The 27,453-nt window shown below is 40.4% G+C and overlaps 4 protein-coding genes across 10 annotated transcripts in view; 3 read left to right on the top strand and 1 right to left on the bottom strand.

The window, feature by feature from the left end:
* Positions 1-265: 265 nt before the first annotated feature.
* fam221a (family with sequence similarity 221 member A) lies at positions 266-3,066 on the bottom strand. The gene is made up of 6 exons (XM_035681592.1): positions 2,884-3,066; positions 2,510-2,683; positions 2,233-2,423; positions 1,904-1,977; positions 1,634-1,766; positions 266-507 (listed from the first exon to the last, which is right to left on the bottom strand). Exons 1-6 carry the CDS (start codon positions 2,946-2,948, stop codon positions 398-400), a joined length of 747 nt encoding a protein of 248 aa, XP_035537485.1. The 5' UTR covers positions 2,949-3,066; the 3' UTR covers positions 266-397.
* A 283-nt stretch (positions 3,067-3,349) lies between these two features.
* ccdc126 (coiled-coil domain containing 126) lies at positions 3,350-8,203 on the top strand. 2 transcript variants are annotated; one of them, XM_035681610.1, is made up of 3 exons: positions 3,350-3,668; positions 5,702-6,359; positions 6,525-8,203. In XM_035681610.1, exons 2-3 carry the CDS (start codon positions 6,122-6,124, stop codon positions 6,773-6,775), a joined length of 489 nt encoding a protein of 162 aa, XP_035537503.1. In that variant the 5' UTR covers positions 3,350-3,668; positions 5,702-6,121; the 3' UTR covers positions 6,776-8,203. The 2 variants fall into 2 exon arrangements, with proteins under 2 accessions (XP_035537503.1, XP_035537504.1); XM_035681611.1 differs by having other exon boundaries at positions 3,350-3,589.
* Positions 8,204-8,757: 554 nt separating this feature from the next.
* tra2a (transformer 2 alpha homolog) lies at positions 8,758-15,795 on the top strand. 4 transcript variants are annotated; one of them, XM_035681581.1, is made up of 10 exons: positions 8,772-8,927; positions 9,767-10,083; positions 10,447-10,580; positions 10,789-11,014; positions 11,539-11,604; positions 12,775-12,963; positions 13,477-13,592; positions 13,886-14,044; positions 14,128-14,198; positions 14,413-15,795. In XM_035681581.1, exons 2-10 carry the CDS (start codon positions 10,072-10,074, stop codon positions 14,421-14,423), a joined length of 984 nt encoding a protein of 327 aa, XP_035537474.1. In that variant the 5' UTR covers positions 8,772-8,927; positions 9,767-10,071; the 3' UTR covers positions 14,424-15,795. The 4 variants fall into 4 exon arrangements, with proteins under 4 accessions (XP_035537473.1, XP_035537472.1, XP_035537475.1 ...); XM_035681580.1 differs by lacking the exon at positions 9,767-10,083 and having other exon boundaries at positions 8,758-8,927; positions 13,886-14,038; XM_035681579.1 differs by lacking the exon at positions 9,767-10,083 and having other exon boundaries at positions 8,760-8,927.
* A 7,389-nt stretch (positions 15,796-23,184) lies between these two features.
* Positions 23,185-27,453, top strand: part of igf2bp3 (insulin-like growth factor 2 mRNA binding protein 3) — a 21,917-nt gene continuing 17,648 nt past the window's right edge. Inside the window, exons 1-2 of one of the 3 annotated variants that reach the window (XM_035681550.1) lie at positions 23,185-23,839; positions 24,832-24,892. In XM_035681550.1, the coding sequence (XP_035537443.1) occupies positions 23,665-23,839; positions 24,832-24,892 (236 nt within the window). In that variant the 5' untranslated portion in view covers positions 23,185-23,664. The remainder of the gene's footprint in view (positions 23,840-24,831; positions 24,893-27,453) is intronic. The other 2 variants (XM_035681552.1, XM_035681551.1) reach the window with 2 other exon arrangements.

A 27,453-nucleotide genomic window follows, 5' to 3' on the forward strand; every position in this document is an offset into this window, starting at 1 on the left:
AGGGTCTGTCAAGCTGTGACTGGTTCAGGTTATGTCTTAAGAGACAAAAAAACTGCGTCAAATTTGGTAATTTGGATCAACATAGTAATGCTGCCTCTGGCTCCCCACACTCAAACCTCTGATTGGATCAATATATTGTCAGTTAATGGTTCTGTCGTGTGGTGGGATTAATCACTACTGTTGCTGACAGTTGATTATACCACAGTGTCACGACTCTGACAAAGACAGCCACTTCACTGAAAAAACGTTTAGCTGTGAAACAATGAAAAGACTCTTAAGCTTTGGATAAGATTAAAGGTTACAGATCAAAAGATTTGTATGATTTATTTGATAAATCTGAATTGTCCAATATTTAATGGATGGTTTGACAGATGGACTCTGAGAAGAATGTTGTATTTCACTGTTTGTTGGTCTCTCTCTTACAGTGAATAAGAGTTGTTTTAGTAGAGGCTTCTTTGATCCTTGACGCTGAGCATCTCTGCTGGCAGCCATCTTCTCTGTCTTGATCTGAAAAAGATGCAGCAGAGATTATGAAAATCAAACGTGACAGGTACCAGCAGTGCATCTTCTATACCTCACAGGTATGGAACTGAAATAAAACCTATGTTGTGTGCATTAACTATACCAGGATGTGAAATACAAATGGTGTTAAAACTAAAGGCTTATATTTTACAGAATGCATTTATCTGGAGTCACTTGTTAACATTAAATGTGTTTATCATATAATCATATACTATGATATGCTTTAAAATAGAAGTTATGATGGCTGCATACAATTTGAGTGTTTAGAAGAGTGTGTGACATTTGAACGTGAAACTCTTAACTCAGTACTGTGTGTGCAAAGTACATGCTAAATTGTGGAGTAATCAGTCAACAGATTATTAAATCATAAATAATTAACTACACATAAACTGATTAAAAAATGAATTAATGTGGCACATTCAATCATTAATTAAATTTCCAGGGATTTCAGAAGAGGTGAAAATGACTGCAGTGATTGGTCTGATAAAATTTGCACGCTGATAATTTTTTCTTCAGTGTTTCCAAACATATCCATTACACAGTAACATTAGAACACAATGTTCTCCTTATATGTGTATGTAAGCGTCATGAAGTTATGATATATGTCAATTCAAGACCTCTGTGTGATCACTGTAGTCATCCTACATAACTGAAGATGAATCTTAAAAGAAATGAATCTCAATTAATCTTGCAACAATGTAAAATATGTGTTTTTTTCTCCCACAGATCTACTTCAAATGTAGTCTAGATGGGAAATCAATATGGTGATGAACACGAACAAATCCCTACTGTACAGACGTGTTTAATGATCACTGATGCTGTGCTGCTCTTTGCTGCCCTCACATGCCTCTGAAAGGAACTTTTCCTCATCTTTAGTGCAATGCGTGCCACATATCCCAACAAAGGCCGACTGCATGAAAGAATGTCTGAGCTGAAAAATGGCTTGTATTTGTTGTTGCTGGGAGCTGATGTTGCTCCATGTGACAATGAATGTTCCAGACACAGAGTAGGGCACATACACACATTTAAAATGGATCCTGCTGCTGCAGCTTTCCATTACAGACCGAGATTAAACTGTCACACATAGGGCTTACATATATATAGTGCTCACCTGAGCCACCGGCTTCCAAAGCGAGGTAACCATCCAACAAGGAGCTGAACCCCGTCAGCCCGCCCATGGCCGCATAAGGGACATCCCTGCCTATGGGACGACCACGTGCCTCCCTCTCTAGCTTTGTCTCAACCTGCCAAGAAAATGATGCTGAGTTCAAATCAACTAATGAAGTCTGCAACTTTAAATGGTAGCAATATTGCAAATGTATATTTAGTACTAGTTATTATTAGTTTGTTTGTTAGGACCTGTGTTTGATGTTTGACTCACCAGGGTCTGGTGGGCAGAGCTGGGCTGGCCACACCCACAGACGTAGGAGCTCTGGAACCCAGAACAGGAAGTGCCTGAAAGAAGAGAAAATAATAATTAACTGTATATACATGTTTCCCCTTAGGATTGTGATGGAAATGTTACATTGTTCATCCAATCACAGCAAACAAACGTTCTTGATGTTAAACCCAAGAAGATGAGGGTTAGGGGCACGGGGTGGTTGTTAAAAGGTTTGCTATGATTGGATGATTCTGTCACCATCCGAGGAAAAGATAAAAATCTGGATAAAACGCTAAAGTCACTTTGGGCTAGGGTGATTTCATACTCACACTTTTTGCACAAGTGGCCTGTAGCTTCACTGTGTTCCTGAGGTAAGTGTTTACACCTGCAGCGGACAGGGTTTGGGCCAATTTGGGGAATAAACTGGTAGGCAGGACAATGACATCCTCTGACCTGGCATGGTAGAGCGAGGGGTCGCTCAGAGGGAACCACTTCAAAGTCAGTCTTGTGCTGCTTGTACCTGGACAAAATTACATTACTCAAAACGGGTTTGTTTATGTACGTCTATGTGTGTGGTGGAGAGGGATGTCTGGTGTCATGTACTACCTGTGAGTGCAGAAGCACTGTGTCTCAGGGCCAATGAGTTTGCAGTCGATTCCCCCTGGTACCCCATAGCTCACATACAGCCTGTTGTTCAGCCGTAGAGGGAGGACCTTCCTCTTGTACTCCTCATATTGCTCTGGAGTGAACAGTTTTCCTCCATCATCATCACCTACAATTCTTGAAAAGTCAAACCATCATTGTTAACATAAGTTACATACACAATGAATGATGAAACGGTTACTTGTATATTGTAATTCAGCTGTTACATCAATCCCTCTGCAGTTGGCATTAGCTTGTTGTCACATGCTGGTGAGAACCCTGTAGATTAGCTAAAGTCATGAGCCAGAAGCATATATAGGTCTAACGTTGAGACTAACCTTCTGTACTCACAGTAGTCATCCACTGCCTTCAAAGCTGAGTTATCGAGACATACTGTCTCCATTTTTTTTTTAAAAATCCCAAAATTAATACCTGTGGGCTGTTTTGTCTCACACGGTAAACAACTAACCGCTGTTTACCGCCAGCTTTAAAGTTGCCATGGAAATGGTTCCACACGTCCCTCTAACGGTCCCAAAGTGAACTACAAACACACTCACACACAGAGGGGGGGGCAACATTAAAAAACTTGGTAACGGCTATATTAACATTGCTAAGTAGTTTAGCAAACCCCCTGTGTATCGTGTTTCCACAAACTTTACGAGCCTATGTTTATTTACCGTGAAGCTTAACGGCTTACGGCAATTTTACTACTCATTTTATTTTTTTTATCGCCTCTACTTTGAGTAAAATACATTTCCCATAATGCCGCGGTAATGACGCACGCAGTAGACGTTCAGGGGCACCATGACAGTCAGCACAATTGCATGCTTGGAATTTTACCTACCGACTTTTGCCTTTTGAGTCCGTGGAGGAAGAAAGCCGAAATGACTAGCAGAGTGAAGAGACACCGCAACATGAAGCTTGGCAGCTAACATTTGTAGCGCAGACAGCCGGCTGCTCGACATATTTTAACCAGCGACAGCAACGACAGCAACGACAGCCGTGGGTTGCCAAACAAGAAGCATCATTCAGTGTCAGCCAGAGGTAACATTAGCAGCTGGAGCTCCCAGCCGAGCTCGTCTCTGCTTCTCTGGAGCCTATAAATCCATGCTTCAACCTCAAGGTAGCTTCACGTACAACACACTGGGGGTCATTTATCTGTTTTTGATGAGATTTGCTACGTTTGCGTGTAATATTATGCGGGTGTTTTTTTTTTTTTCTTCTGTAAAGTTTATGCGTTGCCGAACTATGATGTCAAGCTAACATGAAATGTTAGTGGAGTTGGAAACAGCATCAGCTCAGTAGCTTTGAGTAGCTGCTAACAATTATTTTTAAAAAAAGTCTTTAAACCAACTATCCGAAATTAGTGGGCCTTTCATATGTCTTTTTTTAAACCAAAGGGTTGGTTAGTTTACTTTTCATGTAGCTACATGTGCAACTTGACATTGTGTAACAAATGAGTTAAGCGAGTCAACGTGTTTGCTGAGTTATTGATCTGTGGTTTGTTACAAGGACTCGGTGGCTGTTTATGCTGGGTCATATACACAATAACTAAGCTTGTATATCTTATCTTACATACGTCCTCCACCCTTACATTGTTGACCTTTCAGCTTTTAGTTTACACTCTACATATCGGCTGATTCAATCGGTTGCTGAGCCTACCTGCTGCTCATTCACAGGGGCCAGCTGTTGTGGTCAATATATAACCTCTAGATGAGGTATTTTGCCTGATACCATGTGCCTTATCACTGTCAATCATCCCATTAGGTACACTATATTTAAACCGTCCTCTAAACAAGTGGAACAATCGTTTAGCCTTGGCCTAAATGGTGTGCCTTTCCATGGAACAATGCTCAGGCCAGGTGAATAGCCAGACATGACATGTGTTTGAATACCAGACTCATCTGGTTGTCATCAAGTGTCAACGCTTTGATTAAGTAAGATGGATATAAGATAAGATATGTTTTGACTGATATATGGAAGGCAGATCTGTTTGGTTTAGTTTGGCAGTTTATCTTTTAAATGTACAGCACTTTAATCTTTTAATTCTTGGCTTTATATATGAAGTTATGGGGACTACTATCATTTTATAATGAAATAGAAGACATACTAATGACACGATTTTACACATTTCAAGTTCAGAGTGTGATGCAAAATGTCTTTTTTTAGGCGCTTATTGAGACTAGAAGCTAAAAGGAGCAATACCTATAGTGCATGGTAGAGCTTTGTCTGGTGTTGCAGTTACGTATGTGAGAGTGGCAATTAGTTGTGGTTCCAGATGTTTTTCAACTGTTACTTTCATGACATCGTTGCACCTTGCTTTCTCTTTCCCCTCTAGTTCTAGCTACATAGCAGCACTCGGGTCAGAGGAAGGATGTGTGTGTGTGTGTGTGTGTGTATAGGGGCTGGGAAGCATAGCTAAACAGATTCTATTACCTTTCTTTTCATAATTTATCTGCTCAGTCACTGTCCCCCCTCTGACCTCAATAGGAAGTGACACTCCCAGGCTCAAAAGAGAACCCGCAGAGAATGAACTTGGTGACAAAATTGTGAAATGATCACCTAATTTCCCTTGCATACACACCGTACACTCACAGTCTGTTTGCCAGTGAAATAACCTTTGTAGAGGTGGGATTAGAGAATGAATACCCTCAATGCTTCCAGTCTGTTGCTGTGCCTCCTATTTGGAGCTGCAAAGTGGGTCCTATGAAATCTAAACGGGTAATCAGGTTTCTGGTTTAAGAGAGCTGAAAAACATTTGTTAATGAGTGGGTTATTGTGCACCCTGACCCTAAATAGTCGATGTAGCCACCAGGTCCTTGCCAATAACGATGTGGATTTTGTTCTTTGTCCAGCACATGCAGTCTTGTTTGTGTCTTTGTGCATTCATCCACCAGAAATGAATAAAAACCACAGTACTCAGCAGGGCTCTGAGCTCAATTTGTATTAACATACAGTTGGCTACAGAAACTACCATCAAAGTATTTTTTGGTACACAGTAGAACGAGTCTTCCCAAGTTCTGAAATTGCAGCACCACAATATGAAAATGTAAGCATAATAAACTAATCTCTAAGAGCTGACGAGAAGAAATGTTTCCATTGTGTTTCTTTCATTTTGTTAATTTTATCTGTGTTATCTCTTCTATCTTTTCTCAGAATACTTCTCCAGCATATTCAACAATGTCTGCGGATCCCCTGCCTGAATGCCCAGTCTGCATTGATGATTTGAAGTTAGACATCTTACAACCAAAGCACCTCTCTCAAACACCCTGACTGCCGTTGTCTGTGGGCGTCAGCTGCCTTCGAGTTCCACTTCCTGGCCTTTGCTGTTGCAAGCACACGTCCTGCTGGAGTCGACTAGAGCGACGCACTGAATCCATACTCTAACTCTAGGAATGCTTTGTAGGGGCCTCTGACCACTCTCTGGATACAGACAGCGGAAAAGAGAATTTCCGTATAGAAATCAGGGGGAAGAATCAGTATATTAAGTTACTGGTATATCCACACCCAAGAAAAGACCTTCAGCCTCAGACAGGGCCTCTCCAGCTCCCCCTCCCCCTTGCCACCCCCAGTACCATGCTGGGTACACTCCTGCGGAGGAACATGTCCCAGAAGCTGAGTGTGCTGCTGCTGGTATTCGGCCTGGCGTGGGGGCTTATGCTGCTGCGCTACACTGTGCAGCAGCCTCGCCATCAGAGCAGCGCCGAGCTACGTGAGCAGATTCTGGAGCTCAGTCGGCGATACGTCAAGGTCCTAACAGAGGAGAACCAGAATGCACCAGGTGGACCACAAGGAACCTCCATGGCTGGTTATGGTGAGCAATTTAAGAAGAAGTCAGGACTGATACTATTCTCTACTGCACATCAAATGACTTGCTTACTCCTGTATGAACGTAGCGTGTTTTATAGTTGTAAAAAAAACAAAAAACATACTCAAGCATTGATTTGTGGTCTCTCTCCCCTCTCTCATTTACACACAGCTGATCTGAAGAGGACTATAGCTGTGTTACTGGATGACATTCTGACACGGCTGGTCAAACTGGAGGGGAAAATCGAGTTGGTGGTCAATGCCTCCTCCACTAACACCTCCCACACAGCAGGGGGCGATCTTGCTTCTGCTCCCGCTGCCGTACAGAAATCCTCAAAGCAGGACACACCTGGCAGCCACCCAGGGACGTCTCGCCTTCACCCACACGTCCCTAATAGGCCTCGGCCACATCAAGGAGCATAGTCTTCATAGAAGTATTGATTTTTTGGGGGGATTTTTTATTTTTTTTGGCTTTTCAGCACATCACACTTTCCAGCATTTGTAACAACACCAGACAAGTGAAAAGCAATAGTGAGACATATGGACATCCAGAAACTGAAACTTCTTAGATGGATGCTTCTCAGAAATGTTCAGCCAACTCAGAGGGAAGAAGAGACTTCTTCATGCTCTGTCCTATCATATGCTGATATTTATTAATTTTTTATCAACACTATCCAGAGCATTTTTTTTAAATATTTGCATTGCTGATTTTTTTGGTTTTAAAGTTTAGCTTCTTTTTTTTTATAATGCCATATTTGAATCTTGTGACTGTTAAAACAGATGCAGAGAGGTATAAATACTCTTGAAACTGAACCTGATTCTCATACGCTTTATCATAAAAATGGCTTAAAACGCTCCCCTATCTACATTGTAAAAAAATTTACAATACTGCTTCAACATATCAAAATGCTGAACTAAACAGTAGTAGCTGATATTTAGGGATAGCTACATTTCAGTTTTTAGCTGGAATACTGTACTGAAGAAGATTCTACGTTTAGCGTACACATACAGTTTTAAGGATAATTAAACTGTATAGTTCACCTGTTACAAATAATCCAAAGAATGTTATTTGCACTCCGTCTGAAGGGAGTATAAATGTGTGTTCACAATTGCTGCAAGACAGTGAGTTTTATGCAGAATATGATTGGATGATGCCTAATTGCAACCGTAAACAGGAGCGTGTGTGTGTGTGTTTTGTCTCTGTTGAAATCCAGTGGTTCCTCCTTCACCTGGTGTTGAGACATGTTTTAATGTAGGTGTGGAGCAGATCGAATGTACTGTGTAGTCAGGCTTCAGCCCTGCATTGCTGTTGAGATGACTGACATACTGCTTACACATGTTCAGGGTTCATGTTGCACTGTGACTCTATAGAGATTTTCTAAAAATACTGGACTCACCCTACCTTGACTGTAAGAATATCTTAGAGGGGTGGACATCAGGTCCTGTAATTTTCATTCTTCCAGCCTTTCTGCTGGCCCTGAGTGTGGTTTCTATAATACTGAGCAACTCAGAAACACCTCACCCTGCTTTAATTTGCTCATCATGATGCTCATTAACATGGTGACTTTCTGCTGCAAGAAAGAAAGGCAATACTGGGATTGTATGAGACAAAGTTACTGTGGGTGGCATATTAAAATATGAAGAAAAAAAACTGCTTCATAATGTTGCACATTACAAGCTTAACGGTGGGTGAAGGCCACCAGATTGAATGATTAAATTGTGGTTCGAGTGTCAACACTGAGTGATGCCATAAATGTACTTTGCTTCATAATGCTAAAGTAGAAAAGATTGTGAGCCAGTCAGATGCTGTGAGATAGCTTTACTAATAAATCGACCTTGTGAAAAAATGACCCCCCCCCCCATTTTAAATCCATTTTATATCGGATCCACCACTTCATTCCTACACATTAAATATGTGTAATAAAACATGCCTAGTGTCATTTAGGAGAGTTTACATCATGTGTCTCACAAAATGGAAAAAATGGAGGTAAGGATTTTACATTACATTACATAAAAAATTGGCAGCTTATAAAATATAATCCATTCCTGCAGACTGAGCTACCAGACAGTATGTGAAGTAAAATAAGCTCCATCTCAACCAGCTTCAACATTCAAATGATTATTTCAATAACATGCATGATTATGGTAACTATAACAATCAATGCAGGCATTATCCATAATGTGTACAATAGTTTTACCTTTTAAGATTTTTAATGCAGAACTTAAGTGATTTTTATCTCGTGGTATTGGTTTTTGGTTTTTTTTACTTAAAAGATCAACATTTCCTTCCGCTTCTGATAACACGAGTGTTCAGGGTGTTTTATGAGACGTTCAAGTACGCCAAGTTTTTGCATTAAAGGGGCGGTGGGAGACGAGACCGGATATGACATCAGATTCTGCAGTACGTAAACATACCAGATACCACCCACCACCTCACGCGCCATCTTCTAGCTAGTAGCCGGCCAGAATAACGCACAGTAAAACCTCAGTGCAGTTTATTTCTGACAAAAATACTCGGTTGTACTAGCTGTACTGAACAATGAGTGACATTGAGGATGGAAATTACGACCGACGGGTAAGTAGTTCCACTGAATGAAACCAGATATCTCCCTTTCTTTCTTTTCCTTCCGTGTGTCTGCCGATAGAGAACACCGTAGTTCACCGCTAACGCCAGCGACTGTAACGTAAAGGGCTACATTTGAGCCAACGCTAAATTAAGAGCTGGACGACGACGTTGGCTGATGCTTTGTTGTGTAACGTTACTTTCTGTGTGCGAAAGGCAGAGAAGTGTGTTTTTTTTTGTTTGTTGTTTTTGGTTTTGCCTCAACCCAACAATCTTCAAAGTATTTTGGTGCACGAACGTTTCCCGCTCTGCTAGCGAGTCTGCCTCAACCAAACTCCTCTTACGGCAACTAGCTTTAGAAAATCACCCGCGACAGACCGTAATATTCGCGATTCGTGCTATTGTTTGCGTTATCAGGTAATTGCATTACACCCGATGACTCCCTTAATTAATTACGAACTATCTCCGACGTTTGTATATCGTTCTTTGTGCGGATATCACGGTTAGTGCTGCAGCCATTGTTGCACTTTGACAACCTTTTGTTTTTCCTGATTTAGCTTAAAGGTAACTTAAGTCCTAAGCCTCTCTTCCTTCCCTGCTTTCACGCTCTTATTTTGCAAATTGAAACATTGCTACAACTTATACTTAATTTCTTTTACTTGTAATCATGTAGCTTAAACTGTAACTTTGCTCATTCACGTAATTTTTGGGGAATATTAAAACTTTATGTAGCAACAATGTAATTGTACTGCATTCAGTGTTCCTTTTCATTTCATATAAAATATTCTACTTTTTTTTTTTTTTTTTAAACCTATGATCTTAATTTTATTAAATGTTCTTTTTTCATTAAGGTTATTGATCGTGAAGGATTTGAAGAGTTTTATCCAAGAATGCTGAAGAAAATTTTCAAGATAAAAGAAGGCTAATGAAAACATGTACAGAGCAGAACATAGAAGTGGAAAGGGAGGAAATGTGACGGAAGAATGGTGTCAGATAGAAGCGCTTGCAGTGTAATGGCTAAAATGAAACTGGTTTCAGTTTGGGTGAAGAGAGGAAAAACAGACCCGGAATCAGAAAATGAGAAAACTGAAAAAAGAAGAATGAAGAACGATAGAAATCCTGAGAGAAGGGAGTAGCGTGTAAAGAATCTGGAAGAATGAATGTGTCCGTAGGTTAAGTAAATATACTGTTTGTGTCACAAATGTCTTTCTATACATGCTCCTTTTATGTAACATGAAAATGCATGTTTCATTTTTTCCCTTGATGGCCCAGGTGGACATGGAAATAGACCTGTTATATACATTTGATTTACATGCTTAATAATAGGACATATTGTAAACCAAAGACTTACTTATTGAAATGATAAGCTTACTAACCCTTTCCTCCACAGTACATAAGCTGTGCATTTTAGACAGGTGTACTGTATGTGTCCAACATACTCTACCACATATCACTATTGATTGTGTTTCTGTGTAAAGAAATAAATGCATTTGTCCATGAGAAAGTTGTTAACGTGCTGCTGTGGCAATAGGGGTCACGCTCCCCATCTAAATCGGATCGCGAGAGTCCAGCTCGGGTCAAGTCGGAGAGCAGGTCCGGCACCCCGAGCCCATCCCGGGCCTCCAAACGCTCCGAGTCCAGATCCCGCTCTCGGTCAAAATCTAGGTATGTCGTAGCCATTTTATCCATTTTCTAATAGCCTTTTTGATATTGTGGTCCCATCATATTAGGAACAAATAAACGCTCATTAGGGGCTGAAATGTGTCACTCTGTGCTTTGAAGCCTTCCTTTTCTGTCACTATCATCTCAGACTTTTCATTAGTTGTGTACCAGTGAATTGATTGCCTCTTCTCTTCTCCTGTATCCTTTTCAGGTCTCGTTCTAGGCGGCACTCAAACCGCCGCCATAGCCGTTCACGCTCTCGGTCCTACTCCCACCGGAGGAAGTCCCGCTCTCGTTCCTACAGCCCTGAATACCGCCGCAGGAGGAGCCAGAGTGCTTCCCCTATGTCAAACAGGCGCCGTAACACTGGCAGCAGGGTGAGTGTGAGATCTGAAGATGGGGCAAAGTTCAGCAGGCTACAGAAGGAGACACTTTGTGTATGTACGCACCCATTGATATGGTGTCAGTACTGAAATTTTGAACACATTTAGAATTTTGGGGAGACTGGCGTCTAGACTGTGATAAGTGAGGACATGGGCACATACTGTACGACCTTTGTCTACCTGTAAGAAGACAAACTTAAAGCTGCTACATGCTTTCACAATGATCATGCTGATCTCCTCAAAACTGTTTTCTTTTTAATATCTCGTTATTTCAGCATGCTTTCTTTGTATTTAGGCAAATCACAGTGGCTATAGCAAGTAAACTGACTTAAATGTGTTAAACACTGTATAAAATGTTTTGATGTAGATTCGAGTTGGATCATTAAAGACATAATTGCAAGCATTATACGATTCAGTAACACTTGTTTTAAAGTCAGGAGCAAGTGAATTGCTTATTCTTACTTGTGAGGAAGTGTAATTGTTCTGATGTTTGTGGTTAATGCTGTGGGAAACCACTTTAAACTGACATTTAATAACCCCTTTTTATTAACCTTCCCCTCCTTTCATTATATCAACAGAGCCATGACTTGACAAAAGAAGCATACAGTCATGGTGGTGGTGGTGGTGGTGATGCTGATGTTAGGGTATGTGGACCTTAACATATTTTGGGCAAGAGCAATGTACTGTTTGTATGTGGGTCAAAAACTTGATTGGGGCTAAACGGTAAATATAACTTAGTGGAAATCAAATAGAACTTTGCATAGTATATTTAGACAGTGGGGCTTGTTTGCAACCAAAATGGCATATTACAGTGATATCTTCAAGGTGCATTAAATCACCTTCTGAATTAAAGTATATTTTGTAACACTGGTTCAAAGTGGGCATTGGCCAACTTAACATGTACATTTTATCACTTAAATATAATATCTGCATGATTTCAGGTGTTCTTAGTTATAATGTGATATATCTCTGTTTTATTATAACAACTAGAAAAATATGTATAGTTAAAGTAATATATGTATACTTCTTAATGCATTCTTGAACTTTACTGTAACAATGTGATATTAGCAAGGGAGCCGTGAATGTTTTTGATGAAATGGAAAATGCTAAATAAGGCATGTTTTCCACTCATTTTACATTGGGAGACATTGCTGTTTAGTCATAAATCAGGGCAGGTACTTTTAGATCGGTTTTTCTTTCAGCACCATGTTAGACCTCAGTTTTTGTAATGTCAATAGTGTTTATAGTGCACTGCTGCTTTAAGAGCTCCTTGTGATCATGCAAAGCAGGAATTATGTGAGATTTTCAAAGCAAGCAAAGGAGGCAGATGAAATGGGTTTTGTATTACGTATAATTGTCCCAGGGGCATCTTTTTTGAAAGCTCTTTAAGGGGTTATTAAAGCTGTCAAAGTTTACCCACTGAGCATTTACTGTTGGATCGGTACAACTGGAGATGCTTGAAGAGAATGGTTTTGTTACTCTGTAAAAATGTACATAGATTCTTATCTTTTAGTAGCAACTGCCTTAGTTGTAAGCTAGTAATGTAAGAGAAAGTATCTACTGTAGTTGGAGTAGTACCTCCTCCGTAAACAGCAGCTAGTAATAGTTACTAATAGTAAAAGTTAATTAACAACAATCAAAACTAAATGAATGAATCCATGATATTTTTGGAACGATGTAGTTCTATGTGCCCAGTGCATTTAACATACAAAATGCTTTTGTGAGTATGAAGAAGCATAATAAATCCAGTAAATGGATTTTTTATGCAAAGTGTAAGATGGATAAACTCTAACCCGTATTATTGACCCTTCTAGGCGAACCCTGATCCCAGCACATGTCTGGGGGTGTTTGGCTTGAGCCTGTACACCACAGAACGTGACCTGAGGGAGGTGTTTTCACGCTATGGTCCTCTGGCAGGGGTCAACGTGGTGTACGACCAGCGCACGGGTCGTTCCCGTGGCTTTGCCTTTGTTTACTTCGAGAGAATTGAGGATTCCAAAGAGGTATTTGAAATGTTTGTGGTTTTGTTTATTGGTCAGAAAGCCGATGATCTTATGTTCTGGTCCCAGGGACTCATCTGTTTTCTGTCGTTTGATGCAGTTAATTCCATTCATGTGGTGTTTAAGGTGTAAAATAGTGACTAATTAGATGGATATGAAAATTTGCATGGCTGTCGATTCTAGGAGTCAAGAGTAGTGTTATAAAGTGTCATTTTTAAAACTATAATTCTACATCTATGTACTGTATGGTCATTAGCAACTACATATTGTCTAGCACTTTGTTTTCATTGTAGTATATGCAGGTTCAAAGGTATTTTCCTTAAGACAAAACCACACTTTTTTTATTTAGGTGTGATGACATAAGTATGCCACTAGGTGTCAGCCTTGCCACAAATTCTCTCACCTTGTCATGCAGCCCGTAGCAAGGGTTCACAGTATGTTATGTAGGTGGGCCATTTGTGACTTACATTTGTCTGATAACATCTTTTGTCTTCTCCTGCCTCTTGTGTTCCCTAGGCAATGGAGCGAGCCAATGGCATGGAGCTGGATGGGAGGCGCATCAGAGTGGATTACTCCATCACCAAACGTCCCCATACCCCCACACCAGGAATCTACATGGGCCGACCAACTCAGTAAGATCAACACAAATGTAAAATCCTGCATATGAGTGACCTTAACCTGTTGTTTGACATTGGACTGAAGTCCCTAAGAAGCACAAATGCACATTTGAGCCATTGTGAGTAGCAAAAATTGGGATGGCATAATGTTCTGATGTCAGAGCTTGCTCATAATTTGGTATCTAAAACCATCTTTCTTGAAATGCATGCGTGATTTGTAACAATTTATATCAGTTTTGACATGGTGTTGTGTTTTTCAAGAGATAAGACGTCTGGAAGTCATGGCCTTGTTTTTCTTATTTCAACAGCAATGGGGGTGGTGGCGGTGGTGGTGGTGGCGGCGGCGGCGGCGGCGGTGGTAGTGGCGGCAGTGGCAGTGGTAGCAGCAGGAGGGGGAGAGACTCATACTATGACCGTGGTGGCTACGACCGCTATGACAGATATGACGAGTACGACTATAGGTACAGGTGAGTAATAATTTGTGAGTTCAAGCCAATGTTACACTGTTACATGGGAGAAAAAGTATTACATTTTCTTTGTCTCTTTGCAGTCGCAGGCGCTCTCCATCACCCTACTACAGTCGATACAGGTCTCGCTCACGGTCTCGCTCCTACAGCCCACGTAAGTGTGAAGAGAAATGCATACAATAGAAAGCTTGCCTAACTGTATCTATTGTATCATCTTCAGACATGAAATCAGACTGCTGTTAATATGCATATTTGAACTATTTATGTACCTTGATCACTGGTAAAAACAGATTTGTTTAATGAGTAATTTACTAACTTCAATGTAATGTAATAACTGGACTAACAGGAATGTCATTTTCATTTTGCAGGGCGATACTAAGTTGCTTCTTCCGACGTTCAGCTTCCCTCCAATAATTGATGGGTGTGTGATTCATCGAGGTGTTTCTGAGGGGAACATTTTGAATTAGCATGACTATATCAACAGAACTCTTAAGTTTGAGATAGTTCCTGTTTACATGCAATAGATGTCTTAATTTTTAGACGTTTTGACGCATCTGTGTTGCAGATGTTGAGTGTGAGCAAAGAACTCAGCTGTTGGTCACTGTTTCTCATTCTTGGACTACCTTCCTTTCTTCTTCATTTTCTGCAGCAATGATACCTTTTTTCCTATTAAGTGATGGTTTTTGAAATTTATTGCACTGATCAATGTAAACATGGCCCTTGTAATCTTGGGGAAATAACTGGGTTTTAGTAAGTGATGGTGACACTTAATTTTACAACCTGTATTAAATACATAGGAATACACGCTCTGTTTGTACAGTAAAGATAACAGATTAATCTCAATGCTACCTTGCACTTACTGAGTTTACTGGTAAGTAGCAGGTAAAGTGGGCTGTAAAAAGAAGTGTTCCCAGCAATCAGTGGTTGGCTCTCTGCTCACATTCAGGCCCTATTGACACCTGGCATTAACATGCATCTTGGGTGATCTAATCACAAGTGGACAGCTCCAGGTACGCCAGTTCACTCCTGGCTTTACAAATACGTCTTGAGGGACCACTTGTGATCGGATCTCCCTTTCCCGCTCTATATGTAAATAAACGCGTACATCATTTGAGTTTGCAATAATGAAATGTGTTGTTTCAGCCAGTGGGAGGCAGTAAAGCACTTCCTGTGCCTAGTCTGCAGGAAGTTTGCCAAGACTTGTTTTGTTCTTTGTACTGACTCTTTGGCCCTAATGTAAATCAGACAGTGTGTTTTATGTGTACTCCGTCCACAAGAATCCATTTTGCCTGTTGTGGCTTTTCTCACTCTAATATGACGCCATTGGCATGCGAATGAATATGTACTTCCGCTTACGCAGAGAATGTCAGTTCAGTAGACAGTCCTGCAGTGTAGCCCAGGAAACATTTACGTACGTATTGCTAAAATAAAAATGTGGCCATAGGCGGTCCCAGACCACCTCCAAATGTGGTCTGGGCGTGTGGCCGAATCTTAATGTGTCCTCAATGTGTTTTGGGTGCATTCACACCTGTACTTAGGTGTCCACTTGTGATTGGATGACCCAAGGCACATGTTAATGCCAGGTGTAAACAGGGCCTCTTGTCTGTTTTTGTTTCTTTTTTGGTTTGGTTTTGGGGTTTTTTAGTCAAGGGAGTCATCATTTGAGTTTCTCCAGAGAGTTTTATTATCATGTATTACATTTTTTATTGTTGTTTCTTTGTATCGAAATACAAATATTTGAAAACTCCAAAGTTTGTAATGTGTTTTTCTGACTTAATGTGCATGAAATTAAAGTTGAGTTTTAGTTGTATAGGTGGGAGTTAATACTTTAAGTTGAGTGGGTGAGGTGGGAAAACAAGCTGGGAGAGTTTCACAGAATGAGACCAGTGCCAAGATGTTGTGCATGAGAAGTTTTATGTTTGCACAAATTTAAAGTAGTTGATCTGGAGCCACTCTTTGAAACCACAATAGATTCTCCATAAGTGTAGTTTTTCTCTCATTCAGGTTACACCAATGAAAACATGCAAAGAAGGACTTCTACCAAGCTTTTATTGGGTGGCTCATTACATAAGATACAAAGTTCACATGTGAGAAAATAGACTTATTCGGACGGAGTATTCTGTGACTGTACATTGTTCAGAGACATGTTTGTCAGAACATTCAGTTACAACAAAAGGGGTTGTACCTAAAATGAGTTACTATGGTGCACATAAAAATGTAGTAACATCTTCACTTTCATGTGACTAATCTACCTCATCTTAACTATGATATTACATTTTCTTACTTAAAGTAACCAAATGTCTGCTTTACATTATAAAACAATGATAGAAGATGGCAAACTGTGTTCTGCATAAAACCAATCACATTTTCCTGCATGAAAGAAAACAAATTGCATCAACACAACATGATCCCAAGTAAGATACAGGTTTAGATATTTGACTCGGCTGGGACAAACAACGTCTTGAAACCGAGTGGCTAATCATAAAAGTAAACCTGAAAGAATGGAGGGCTCTTTATCTGTAGACCTTAGCCCCAATAAGATATTTCATTCAAATGGGGTTAATAATCACTGCTGACATGTCATGGGGCCCCTCGGAGCTCTGCGTTCATTCACACTGACTCAAAGGTAATTCTGAAGGTTCCAAGGTAACCACCAACTGGAAGGCTACAAGGGTCAGAGTATGAAGTCTTTCTCAATTAAGATTCAGCACTCAAAGCCATAGTCACATGTCTATTGTATAGGTTTGTGCTAATTTTCACCTTAGATTTTAGCAGTAAGTGAACTATAGTCGCTGCTTTTCCTTCACACAGTTTTCTTGTGTAGGTTGTGTAATAAAATAAGTCAATCAAAAGAATATTTATTGTCCACTAATTCATAGTCTAGTGCAGCCTCTTCATAGCAGTTTTACATGGTAGAGAACAGGTGCAGATTAAAGAAAATACAGACAGTTCACTTGATTTTATGGTTACACGGGAGGTTGTGTGGTGATATATGAATTTATTTTTCTTCACTGAAATTGCACAATTTCACAGGTGTCATGGCAGGGGGACATCTACCAACAGGTTGACCAGTAGGGGACAGAATGGGTAGATGGGTAGTTTCACAATAATGGGATTCAATGCAGCCACTTCTCACCTATAGAACCTCAGCACAAATATTCAAAAAAGATAGACACACATACGTTATTTTCTGGTTCAGAGAGAGGAGAATATCAAGAGTAATTTAAACTATTTGCTTGGAAGAAGCAGTCCACGCCTATTTCACAAAAAAGAAAAGATGAAATCAATGTTGCACTCTAGACAAACAGTGCATTCTGATTATATAATACTACTACAAATGTTCTCAGTTTATCATCAGCTTTATCATGAAGTTGTACTATAGAGGTTTAATAATACAGAACCAAACATGTAGCTTTTACATCATGTATTTGTGATACAGAATAAAACTTAGCACTCCTAACGTACAGGATTATGTCTGAAGGTTAACAGGCAACAGCATGTTCATGTTTTCTATATGGTTTGAACACAGGATGGCTGGTGGGGGGTGAAAGCTTCAGTTCCCCACCTCTTGAGTTCTTTATGTCTGAGCAGTAAATATGAGGCTCAACTTGGAACAACAAACATTAACAACTGTTTGCTATTCCACCAGAACATGCTGGTTATCTTACTTATCAGTCAGGGACATTGACGATACAGATGTCCGAAAGAAAGGTAATCTGACCCTTTTTTATCATTTTATTTTAAGGTTTATCTAAAGTTTTTGATCTTGCTCAGTGGAAGATGTTTTCTGGAAATGACATTTTTAGCGGTTGAATGCATTTATCTGTTTATATCTTAAATAAATGTGACCAAATTCAACTAACAAACAGTTCTTTACTGTGCCATAAATGTGTTTTTATTGTTTTTCTTTTCCAACTGTAGGCTAGTTTATATCAACATAATAAAATATTTCATTATCAATTTAAAACTGTTTGAAACTTGGGATCAGTGGTTTGCATATATGCTCATCTCAGATTTTAATACAAGTGAGAATTGGACAATGGAGAAGTTGAAACACTATTATATATTTGAAAATGTTTGTGGTTCAAAAACCCTGTTAAATCCGCACCAAATACTGTGTATTTCTGTACTGAAATTAATTACCAAAATCATCAAGGGGGTGGATGATTACCTCCAATACTTTTACCTCAAGTCAATATTAACATACAGTAAATAACAGCTATATTTTTAAACACGAATTTGCTTTGCCACCTGAGAGAATATACAGTGTATTCTGATCCAGATTCAACAAACTATGCACTTTATTTTGCAATGAACATAATATAATCTAAAATTACAAGTGTGAAAACTTGAAGCCCAACATGTGTCTCTCTTCTTTTAGACAAGAAGATATTGAAGAAATTGATTGCTTTTGAGTGGTTTCAAAGACATTTTCTCAACACCAAATCACAGTGCAACTAATCAATCAGGGTGCTGAAACCAGTAAACAACAGCAGCCAGAAGGGAAGTATTCCTATAAGAGAGACAAAGCTACATGCCAAAGCATGGCCATACAGTATAGCTAGCAATGTATGACAAACTCTGCAAATATGCATGTGCGTGAAAACACCCACTTTCATCAGACTTTTGTGCTGGATGAACATGTGGTGTTAATCTGATCAAATGCTCAGCAACAACCACAAAAAAGCACCCATCTTAAGTTCACAAAAAATACAACAATCAACAGATGTTTATTACAAAAAATCTATAGTTTTGTTGAAATAAGGAAAAATAAAAATAAATAAGAATTTCAAGCTATTTCTGTCACACACTATGCAGAGTGTGAAAGGCATTGTGTGCAGAATTTCAACCAAATGACCTGCTATCAAACAAATATTTCATTAAAAACGTAGAGATAGTTGTTGCCACTTGTGAAACAAAACAATAGTATGACGGTAGCTGTGTTTGGCTGCTATAAATAACTTTTCAAGTTGTTTTTAACAAAACAAGATAACCAATTATTTCCTTAAAAAATACCCTCACATTTATAGAATCTTTAGTGGAACTGTTGGTGCAGATTGAGTTCACTTTTACATACTAATTTCCAGGATTTGGCTTTTGTTTGAAAAAAAAAAAAAAGTGTAAGTGACGAGAAAACGAGAAAAGCCACATGTTTCTTTACTGCTATTATTCTTTTAAAAATAACACAGATATTAGCTTGAATATATTTACCATTTCCACATTTCACCAGTGAGCATTAACTCGTGATTTACTGTTAAAAAAGAAAATGTTCCTTGGCATGATGTGTTTTGAAGGGGCACAAACCGCCATTTTCTAATGAGATGAAAGGTGTCACCCCATAGGAGAATCAGTGGAGAAAAAACATCATTTTGGGGGATTTGTGGAGCCTGCATGTAACCCCTTGATGTAAACAGAAAACATATGTCTGGATTTAAAAAAAATAAAAGGCTTGCATTAACATCGATAAGGATAGTGTTCCCATCAGTTAATGTTACTGTGAGGCTCTAGATTCTCCTCAACATGGCGTTCAGCACAGTGTTCCCTGACTCTGTCCGAAGCGGTCAGCCAGTGGATTTAATGGTTACAACTCAAGTGGAAAGAAAACATTGTTAAAAGATTTGAATCGCCTTACAACAAATAAAAAAATAAAGCAATCTCACCCGGAAAACAGTATCCCTTGATTCAGTGTAGCCTAAAGGGGTTTGTAAAAAGAGCCTTGCGCTTGGCGACGTAGACTATCTACATCTTGGAGTGAGGCCAGCAGCTCAAAGTTGGGCTATAAGCTGCGTTTTACTTAAACAATCTACCTCCCCTCTCCTCTCCCTTTCTCTCTCTCCCTCTCTAGAAATATCCCAGACTATGTTTAACCAGATCGATTGTGTCAGTTCTTTTTCCTGCACTGACATTAACCGCAGCAAATCTTCCCACATAGGATGCAGTCTAGTCTGAAACTTTATGTCAGTTGGCCCCCTATGGAATTTGTCCATAGCCGAGGAGTCCTGAAACTGGGGGCGGGGTGACTTTCTGTACATTCCTCAGCGATACATTCACTCTTCCTGCAGAGCCTGCAGCCACACACGCAGACAGGCTGCAGCCATGCATCAGTTCATTTAAACTGACAAAAAAAAGCGGCGAGCGCTCACATGACTGCCTTCTCCATACGTTTAATCCGCAAATATAGCATCTGTGAGGCGGTATCCTGCAGCCAGGGCACATTCACACTGAGTTCCTGCGTGTGCGTTTCGTTATTTCATTTGCAGTGGAAATCATTAAAGCCAAATAAACTAGGTTATAAAAAATTGTATGAGCCTAACTAGGCCAGCGGAAAGCGCCCAGGTTTAATAAATCCCTTATATTGGTCCATACAGAAGGAATATATGCATCTAACCACTCAGGGGGAAGTTATTAAGAAACTTTTGGGGAGTTGAAACTTGAAACAAATTATAAGGCGATTAAAAGTTAGCAGGACGTTCACTAAATGCGAATTTTAAACGCTCTCTTTTATTCTATTTTCATTTAACATGTTTAAACGAGTGGCCCATGAATGTAAACACAGCCTAAAGTTCCTGAAAAGTTGAGAACAGTGGTGAAAAAGTGCCGCGGATCTGGCCACAGCCTCGTGTTTCGTTACATCTTTAAGGCTTATGACAAAGCCCAGCAGAGGAAACATGGGGAGAAATGCATAATTGGCGCGCTGATTCATATAGAATAGTCGAGCCGAGGAGCCAATGAATGAGCGCGTTGAGGCCGAGCCAGCAGCAGTAGTACGGAGCGGCTCTGCGGTGCCCTGATTGGACGGCGCTCCCGACCAATCAGAGAGCTTTGTGTGTTTGTTCAGCAGCAGAGGAGTAAACCCACTGAGACAGCCATGGCCCCAGTCTGAGCCAGTGGCTGAAGGGCCCACTAAACCAACACTCCCTTTGTAACCTGCTATACATGAGCATGCACACCTAGGCCTATTCATTAGCAAACACTGCAGGAACACAGTGCTATCATTTCAGCTCAAAGCATGGCTCTTTGCACTGGCAATTGCAGGGCTGCAGTGGAGGTTACACCCACCTAAACTTTTCCAACACTTTTTCCCCTTGTGAAATACAGTTTGACCAACTTTAGAAATTTCAAATGTTTAATGGCTAAATGACAAATAATATAAGTTCAATGAAAAACAGACAGTTACAGGGACATTGGAAGTTAAGGTAATGCTATTATGTAACTTTACATTGTTGCTATTACATTGTTAATGCATTCTTAGTTTTACATTTTTTTCACTCATAACTCATTTAGAACAACTCATATAACATAATTAAAGGAATTAAATGATGCCCTTATGTATGCCCACACGATCCAGGAAAAACTGTCTGGTACATATCTCATACCTCAAATTATACTATCAAATGTGCTGTGTATTGAGCATATGTAAACATGTGTGTAGCCTGTATCCTCAGGATTGTCTCAGGAAGTTGAGATTTAAGTTGAACTTATCATATTATGAATATGCAAAGTATAAAGAGGTAGCCTACATCAAGTTTTTTATTAGGTACACGTATCTTAAACTAATTAGAATCAGCCTCATTGGCCAAGTGCATATGCACACAAGGAATATGACTCTGGCTATTGTGTACACAAGTATGTGAAAAAAATGTTATACATATACATATATAAAGCACAAATGATCACAATATAAAATAACATGTCTTTATACAAATCAAGGATTTTTGTAAATTGTAAACAATACAAATTGTGTAAAGAAATCAAAATTATAATTAGCTTCTTTAGCCATGTAGTCTACAAGGAATACTACCACTGACTCTAGTTCATATGTAAATGCATGTAAACATGTCTGTATACAGCATGTAGGATTTATACTGACAGCGACAGTGCATGCTGATATGTACGTTAAAAATGGCGTGTGCTTTAACTGTATAAATATAATCCACAATGGAAGTAAGTGGATGATTTAGTGTTACAGTTTCTGACACTAAACTATTGCAGTCTAATATAATAGATAGATAGATAGATAGATAGATAGATAGTGTAAAATGTATTTCAGTTGCACAAATCAATTGTCAGATCTGATCTATTCACACTGTGTGTACATTTTCATTTTAGGGTCCTTGTTGTTGAAAAACTCAAACAAGCTCTGCTGACAGTAGTATAGCGACCTTTGTGCCATCAACAGGTATGCATTCAACCACCCGTCGGTCCTGTAAACACGACTATTCTCTGCAGAGTGACCCACAACCTAAACTATCGGCCTTCGCCTATGATTTACAGATCTTACTGACCGTTGTGTAATATTTTAGACATGTATTCCACACGTGATTGAACTGAGCTGTGCGTTACATAGGACGCTAGGGGCACTTTAGTGTAGGAGACCCCTCCCTCTTTGAATACATGCAAGTCCATGCCGGAGGTATAGTAGAGAGGATTCGCCATGTGCATTCGCTCCACATGGCCAAGGCTTTTTCCCAGTGTGCCAAACGGCCTGAAAGTTGGTAAAAACAAGTGGCGTGGCGGTTCTCTTCTCCCCCAAATACCCCCTCATTCTCATTGTGTGCGTCCACGGGCGAGTCGGGCCTGCTGTTGGACTTTGAATTGTGGATCAGCAAGGGCATGGCACCACTCTAGTTGGAGAAGATGGATGCCGTCATGCGGATAGTAGTACGTGTCATTCCCATATTGCACGAGGGCCCAATGGGCTGCGCAGGGCCCTCCCTAGTCAAGATTATTCAAGTTAAATGTGTCCAGTATGCAATTTAACAATATAGTTCAACATCATTTATGAATGCCCCACCCCCTTTTCCTCCCACTATGTCTTCGGTACAGCGCACTTAGCACAGCCGTGCGCACAAGCCCCCGCAATATCAGCGTCTCCGTGCTATGGGCGTGCGCACTGCCGTTTTTACTATTACGCAGCCGGCCAATGAGAATCGAGGCTTTGCAGAGAAAGGCACACGAATGTGATTCTAGTAAAGATACACTGGGTTCTCACGGAATCCCTTTACGCACATAGCTCGCCAGTTTTTTTTTCCCCAACGCCAATCCACTCTTCCCCTCCTTTTTTCTCCACTCCCCTCTGCTGTCCCCACCCCAGATTCCCGTGCAATTTTCCCCAATCCCAAACACTTAATTGAGCAATTGGGATTCCTCACGTGTGGGCTGATTTGTAGTTTGAACACGTGGCTCATTCAAAAAAGCCGGAATAGCAGAGGATTTTTTTCTCCCCCCTTCTTCTTCTTCTTATTCTAGGCTCTAGACTTAGAGGCGGGCGCCAGCCTTACCGTGTGTGACATTCTCTGTCTCTTTGCCAAGGGGTTTGGAGGAAGACACAAAGTAGTTTCTCCTCCTTTTCACCCAGCCCGCCATCGTTTGGAGACACGAGATTAATAATTGAGCATTTATTTATTGCGCGATAGAGACAGAGGGGCGAGGGAGAGCAAACGCACTGTGAGGCTGCCAGTTTAACGTTAAATCTATCTGTGGCTTCAACGACCGGGAAGCACGCCACAGCCACTCCGTAGTAGTAAAGGCGATTTAGGCTACTCCAAACACTGCACATCCGTGAGCGCAAATAACTATCTCTCCTTCAGCGTAAAGATTGTCCCTTTTCGGCGCAGAACATGAATAAGCTATACATTGGCAACGTGAGCGCTGAGGCGAGCGAGGAGGACTTCGAAACTATCTTTGAGCAGTGGAAGATTCCGCACAGTGGTCCATTTCTTGTCAAAACTGGCTATGCGTTTGTGGATTGCCCGGACGAGAAGGCTGCGATGAAGGCCATCGATGTTCTTTCAGGTGAGAAATTGTGGGGCAAAAAAAGTGGTATTTGGAAAGGCGCACCAACTGCTGCAATTGTGTGAAGGTTGCCTTTACTTGAGCCCGGTAGGGTGGGGGTGTATCCAAGCATTTCTTTCTCTCACACAACCTTTACTTGGCCTTTTGACACCGTGGGCTCAGGCAAAAAGATGCCCAGGGTTTGAGTGAAATACTGCTCTTGTAATATCACTAAGTGTAGCTTGATAAAACGCGGTCGAGTAAACACAACCAGGAGGATGTGGAAACACTGAGGCTTTCCTAAAGCAGGTTGTGTAGCGTTCAGGGTAGTGGGGCGCATAGGCAGCCGGGGCTGTGGACGCCGTGAAGTGAACCTTATTGTGGGCTCTATCACACGCAGTCCACTTTGGCACGATTAGGAGCAGAGGCCGTAGTGTGTTGCTTGCTTCTTTTTAACCAGTTTCAATTTGAACTTGCACTCTTATCCAGGTTTCAAACTGTAGGCCTTCTCCACTGGCAACAACTCGCTACATTGTGAAGCCATTTCGCCCATGCTGACACACCAGGTGGTTTAATTGTGTTGGTCAAAATGTAGGCCAACTAACAACCACACGACCATTTGCTTTAGTACATTATTCACTTCGTCTCCTGGTTTGTTATTAAATTCAAGTTAGCCCTGCTCACGCCGGACACGTAACAATGTAGCTAAACTCGTCTAATTTTACGAATTGTGCTTACGTCTGGTTCATTTGTGTCCTCGTGCTATTAGTGGCTCGACACTTTAGACATTTTGTGTAGCTAATGTCACACAGTATGCTGGAGAAAATATCCAGGGCGATGCCATGTGTAGGCTACATAATGCCTGTTTAGATTTCAGTCCACTGTGTGAAATGAGCAGTAAACCCTGAACACACGTCCAAAAGCAAGAAAGGGGAGGGGGGGCTGTGTTAGGAGGTCAAAGGATACATGAAATTAATAGTTATATATTTTTATTTTTTATTTTTATTTTTTAGGTAAAGTTGAACTTCATGGGAAAGTTCTTGAAGTGGAGCACTCGGTCCCTAAACGTCAAAGGTAGGTCGAGTTTTATAATATAGTGCTTGGTTCAACTCGTGGGAGCCCCCTTTTTTTAATTCCTCTAGCTATCTTCTACAAGAAGCCTTTTAATTGTATTTTACCAAGTGATATTTGCCGGAACTATGCGTTTATTTTTGCTATTGAGTATTGTTAATTCAGTGGTTCGACTATTTTCATTTTGGTTAAATGAGCATACTATGTAAATGAGGTGTGTATTTTTTTTTTTCTCCTGAATGCTCTGGGGTCAAATGAAAGGGGCGTATGGTGGTGTACTCCCTCCTCTCGCCATGTCTGTGGGGTGCTCCTTCAAAAACCGTCGTGCATTCGGGTTTAACCAGCACATGCCTTGTATTTTCCACTAGTATTTTTTTTGTGTACGTACAGTACATGATATTATGTGAGCTCCAACCTCAGGGCGATTAGTCAAAGCCATGGTGTGTGCTGGCTGAAATGTGTGCAAAAAGAGGGAGTGCAGGCTGGATTTGAGGCGTGCAGGCCTTGTGGAGTCGTCCATTTGAGAAGGATCTGCCCGTCATTCTCCCTGCCTGCCCTGCGCTTCCGCCCTCCTCTGCACATTGTGCTGCTGTTGCATGAGATGGACTCCCAAACGCGAGTGGAATGGGAGGTTTGGGGCCCAAGTCACGGAAAACCTTAGTTTCAGAGTTCGACCCCCGTAGCCACACTGGGCTGTCGTGTTTCAGTGGGTGATTTTCATAAAGTGTACCATAAATATTTTCTGTAAGGGTCTACGTGATATGTGCTGAGGACGTAAAATGCTGGGGCTTTTCTGGCAGTGTGTGCGTTATTTTTTTTTTTTTGGTGGTGACGCATTTCGGTCATAATTAATCCTTTTTCTTGAATTAAATTTTAAAATGGCTCTTGCTTGGTAATTGTTGTAAGGATTTCTTTGAGGCATTACACGTAATATGCATAGTTTGGTCTCTTCAGAGTTTGATTGAATAATCTGCTGTTTTTTTTACGCAAAGTAACAACCCACATTTTGAAATCAAAGTCGAGGTGAAACGTGTAAGCATTTAAAGCTATTATACGTGGCGTAAATTGATTTTAAGAAGGTGCTTTAGACGTTAATGCAGAGAATTATTTTATTTTTTTTTGACATCTTGACGTGAAATGTATTCTCCAGCTGAAGGTCATACAAGCGTTCCCTTGCAGCTGGTGGTCTAAAATTGTAGCTTGGATAAATAATCCAGGTGAGCTATGTGGGAATGTTGCTTCAATATCCTCAGACCTTCCTCCAATTTTTCCCAGATCACGAAAAACTGGTGACGTTGCTCTGTCTCTTGGTGCAGCCTGCTGTGTTGGCTATGGCAGAAAACAGAGTCGAGTTTCAGCCACACTTCAAAAAAGTAAAAAACGTGCCCTCCCTTTACAACATGGAACATAGCAGTAGTCAATGGGAACAGTATTCTGAGTACAGCCACACAACACACACTTGTACACTGGGGGCCCCTTCTTTGCATTCCAACCTGCAAATATCAACTGGGGGCTCGGCCAATCACCATGGCTTAACCTTTGAACCCCGTCAGGAAGGGGAAGTGCTGTAGCAGACACAGATCAAGGTGGGGTGGCTGCAGTTTGGGGCTCATAACGCTAGAAGTTTGCGGGGAGACGTGCTATGGAGTGTGGTGTTTCACATTGGCCAAAATACATCATGTAATCAAATATTTTGAAGTACATTCCTCTGAATTTGTCACAGTTGTGGCCAGTAGCCCACTAAAATTATCTCCAGTGCATTATCAAAACATTGTTGCGTTCGATTGTGACTCCTGAAAATGTATTGTGTACATAACACAACATAATTCACTTAATTGACAACAAAATGTGCACAGGTACATTGTATTTTTCTCAGTTATTAGACCTTTCAGCCACCTTTATGGGTATTTACATAAAACTTTTTTTTTTTTCCACTCTGAACACGTTTTGTACTTGGCTTTTTTTTTTTTTTAAATCTGGCATTTAAAGATGACACCCACACTTTCTTGATAATGTCTTACACTCTTACTTTTATTTTCAAAAAGCATGTAAATTGTACAATAGGAAATCAAGCATTAATCAGAATCTTACAGGTGTATTTACATTTCAGTAAAACAGCCTTATTTTCCACAATTGACGTAACTGTTTAAAATAGCATTTATAGTTTCTCTTTTGACCCAGCGTATAGAATTGCTTGTTAGTGCAAATGGGGCTCCATAAATTGTATTTTTTTTGCTAAGTTACTAATTGAGCTGTTTTGGCTTTTTTAAAAAAAAATTTTTATTTCATTCAAAATATTCAATTTCACCCTTAATTATAAGGCAAACTGAGTTGCAGCAGTGTCGTTATTGTGTGCACTCTGAATTGACTTCCGGGGTCAGGCTATGCTCCTCTTGTTGGAAATATTAAACACATTAAACGTAGCATGCCCAGCCCCACATGCACAGAGCTGCTTAGTCACATATTAGAGAGAGAGAAAATGGCATGGCTATAGGAAAGGTGGCCCCAAGTGTGTGTGTGTGTGTGTGTGTGTGTGTGTGTATAAGGGTGTGTGTGTGTGTGTG

The sequence above is a fragment of the Morone saxatilis genome, unplaced genomic scaffold (assembly GCF_004916995.1).
Source record: "Morone saxatilis isolate NCDOM2014 unplaced genomic scaffold, NCSU_SB_2.0 Contig9, whole genome shotgun sequence".
Taxonomy (NCBI): Eukaryota; Metazoa; Chordata; class Actinopteri; family Moronidae; genus Morone; species Morone saxatilis.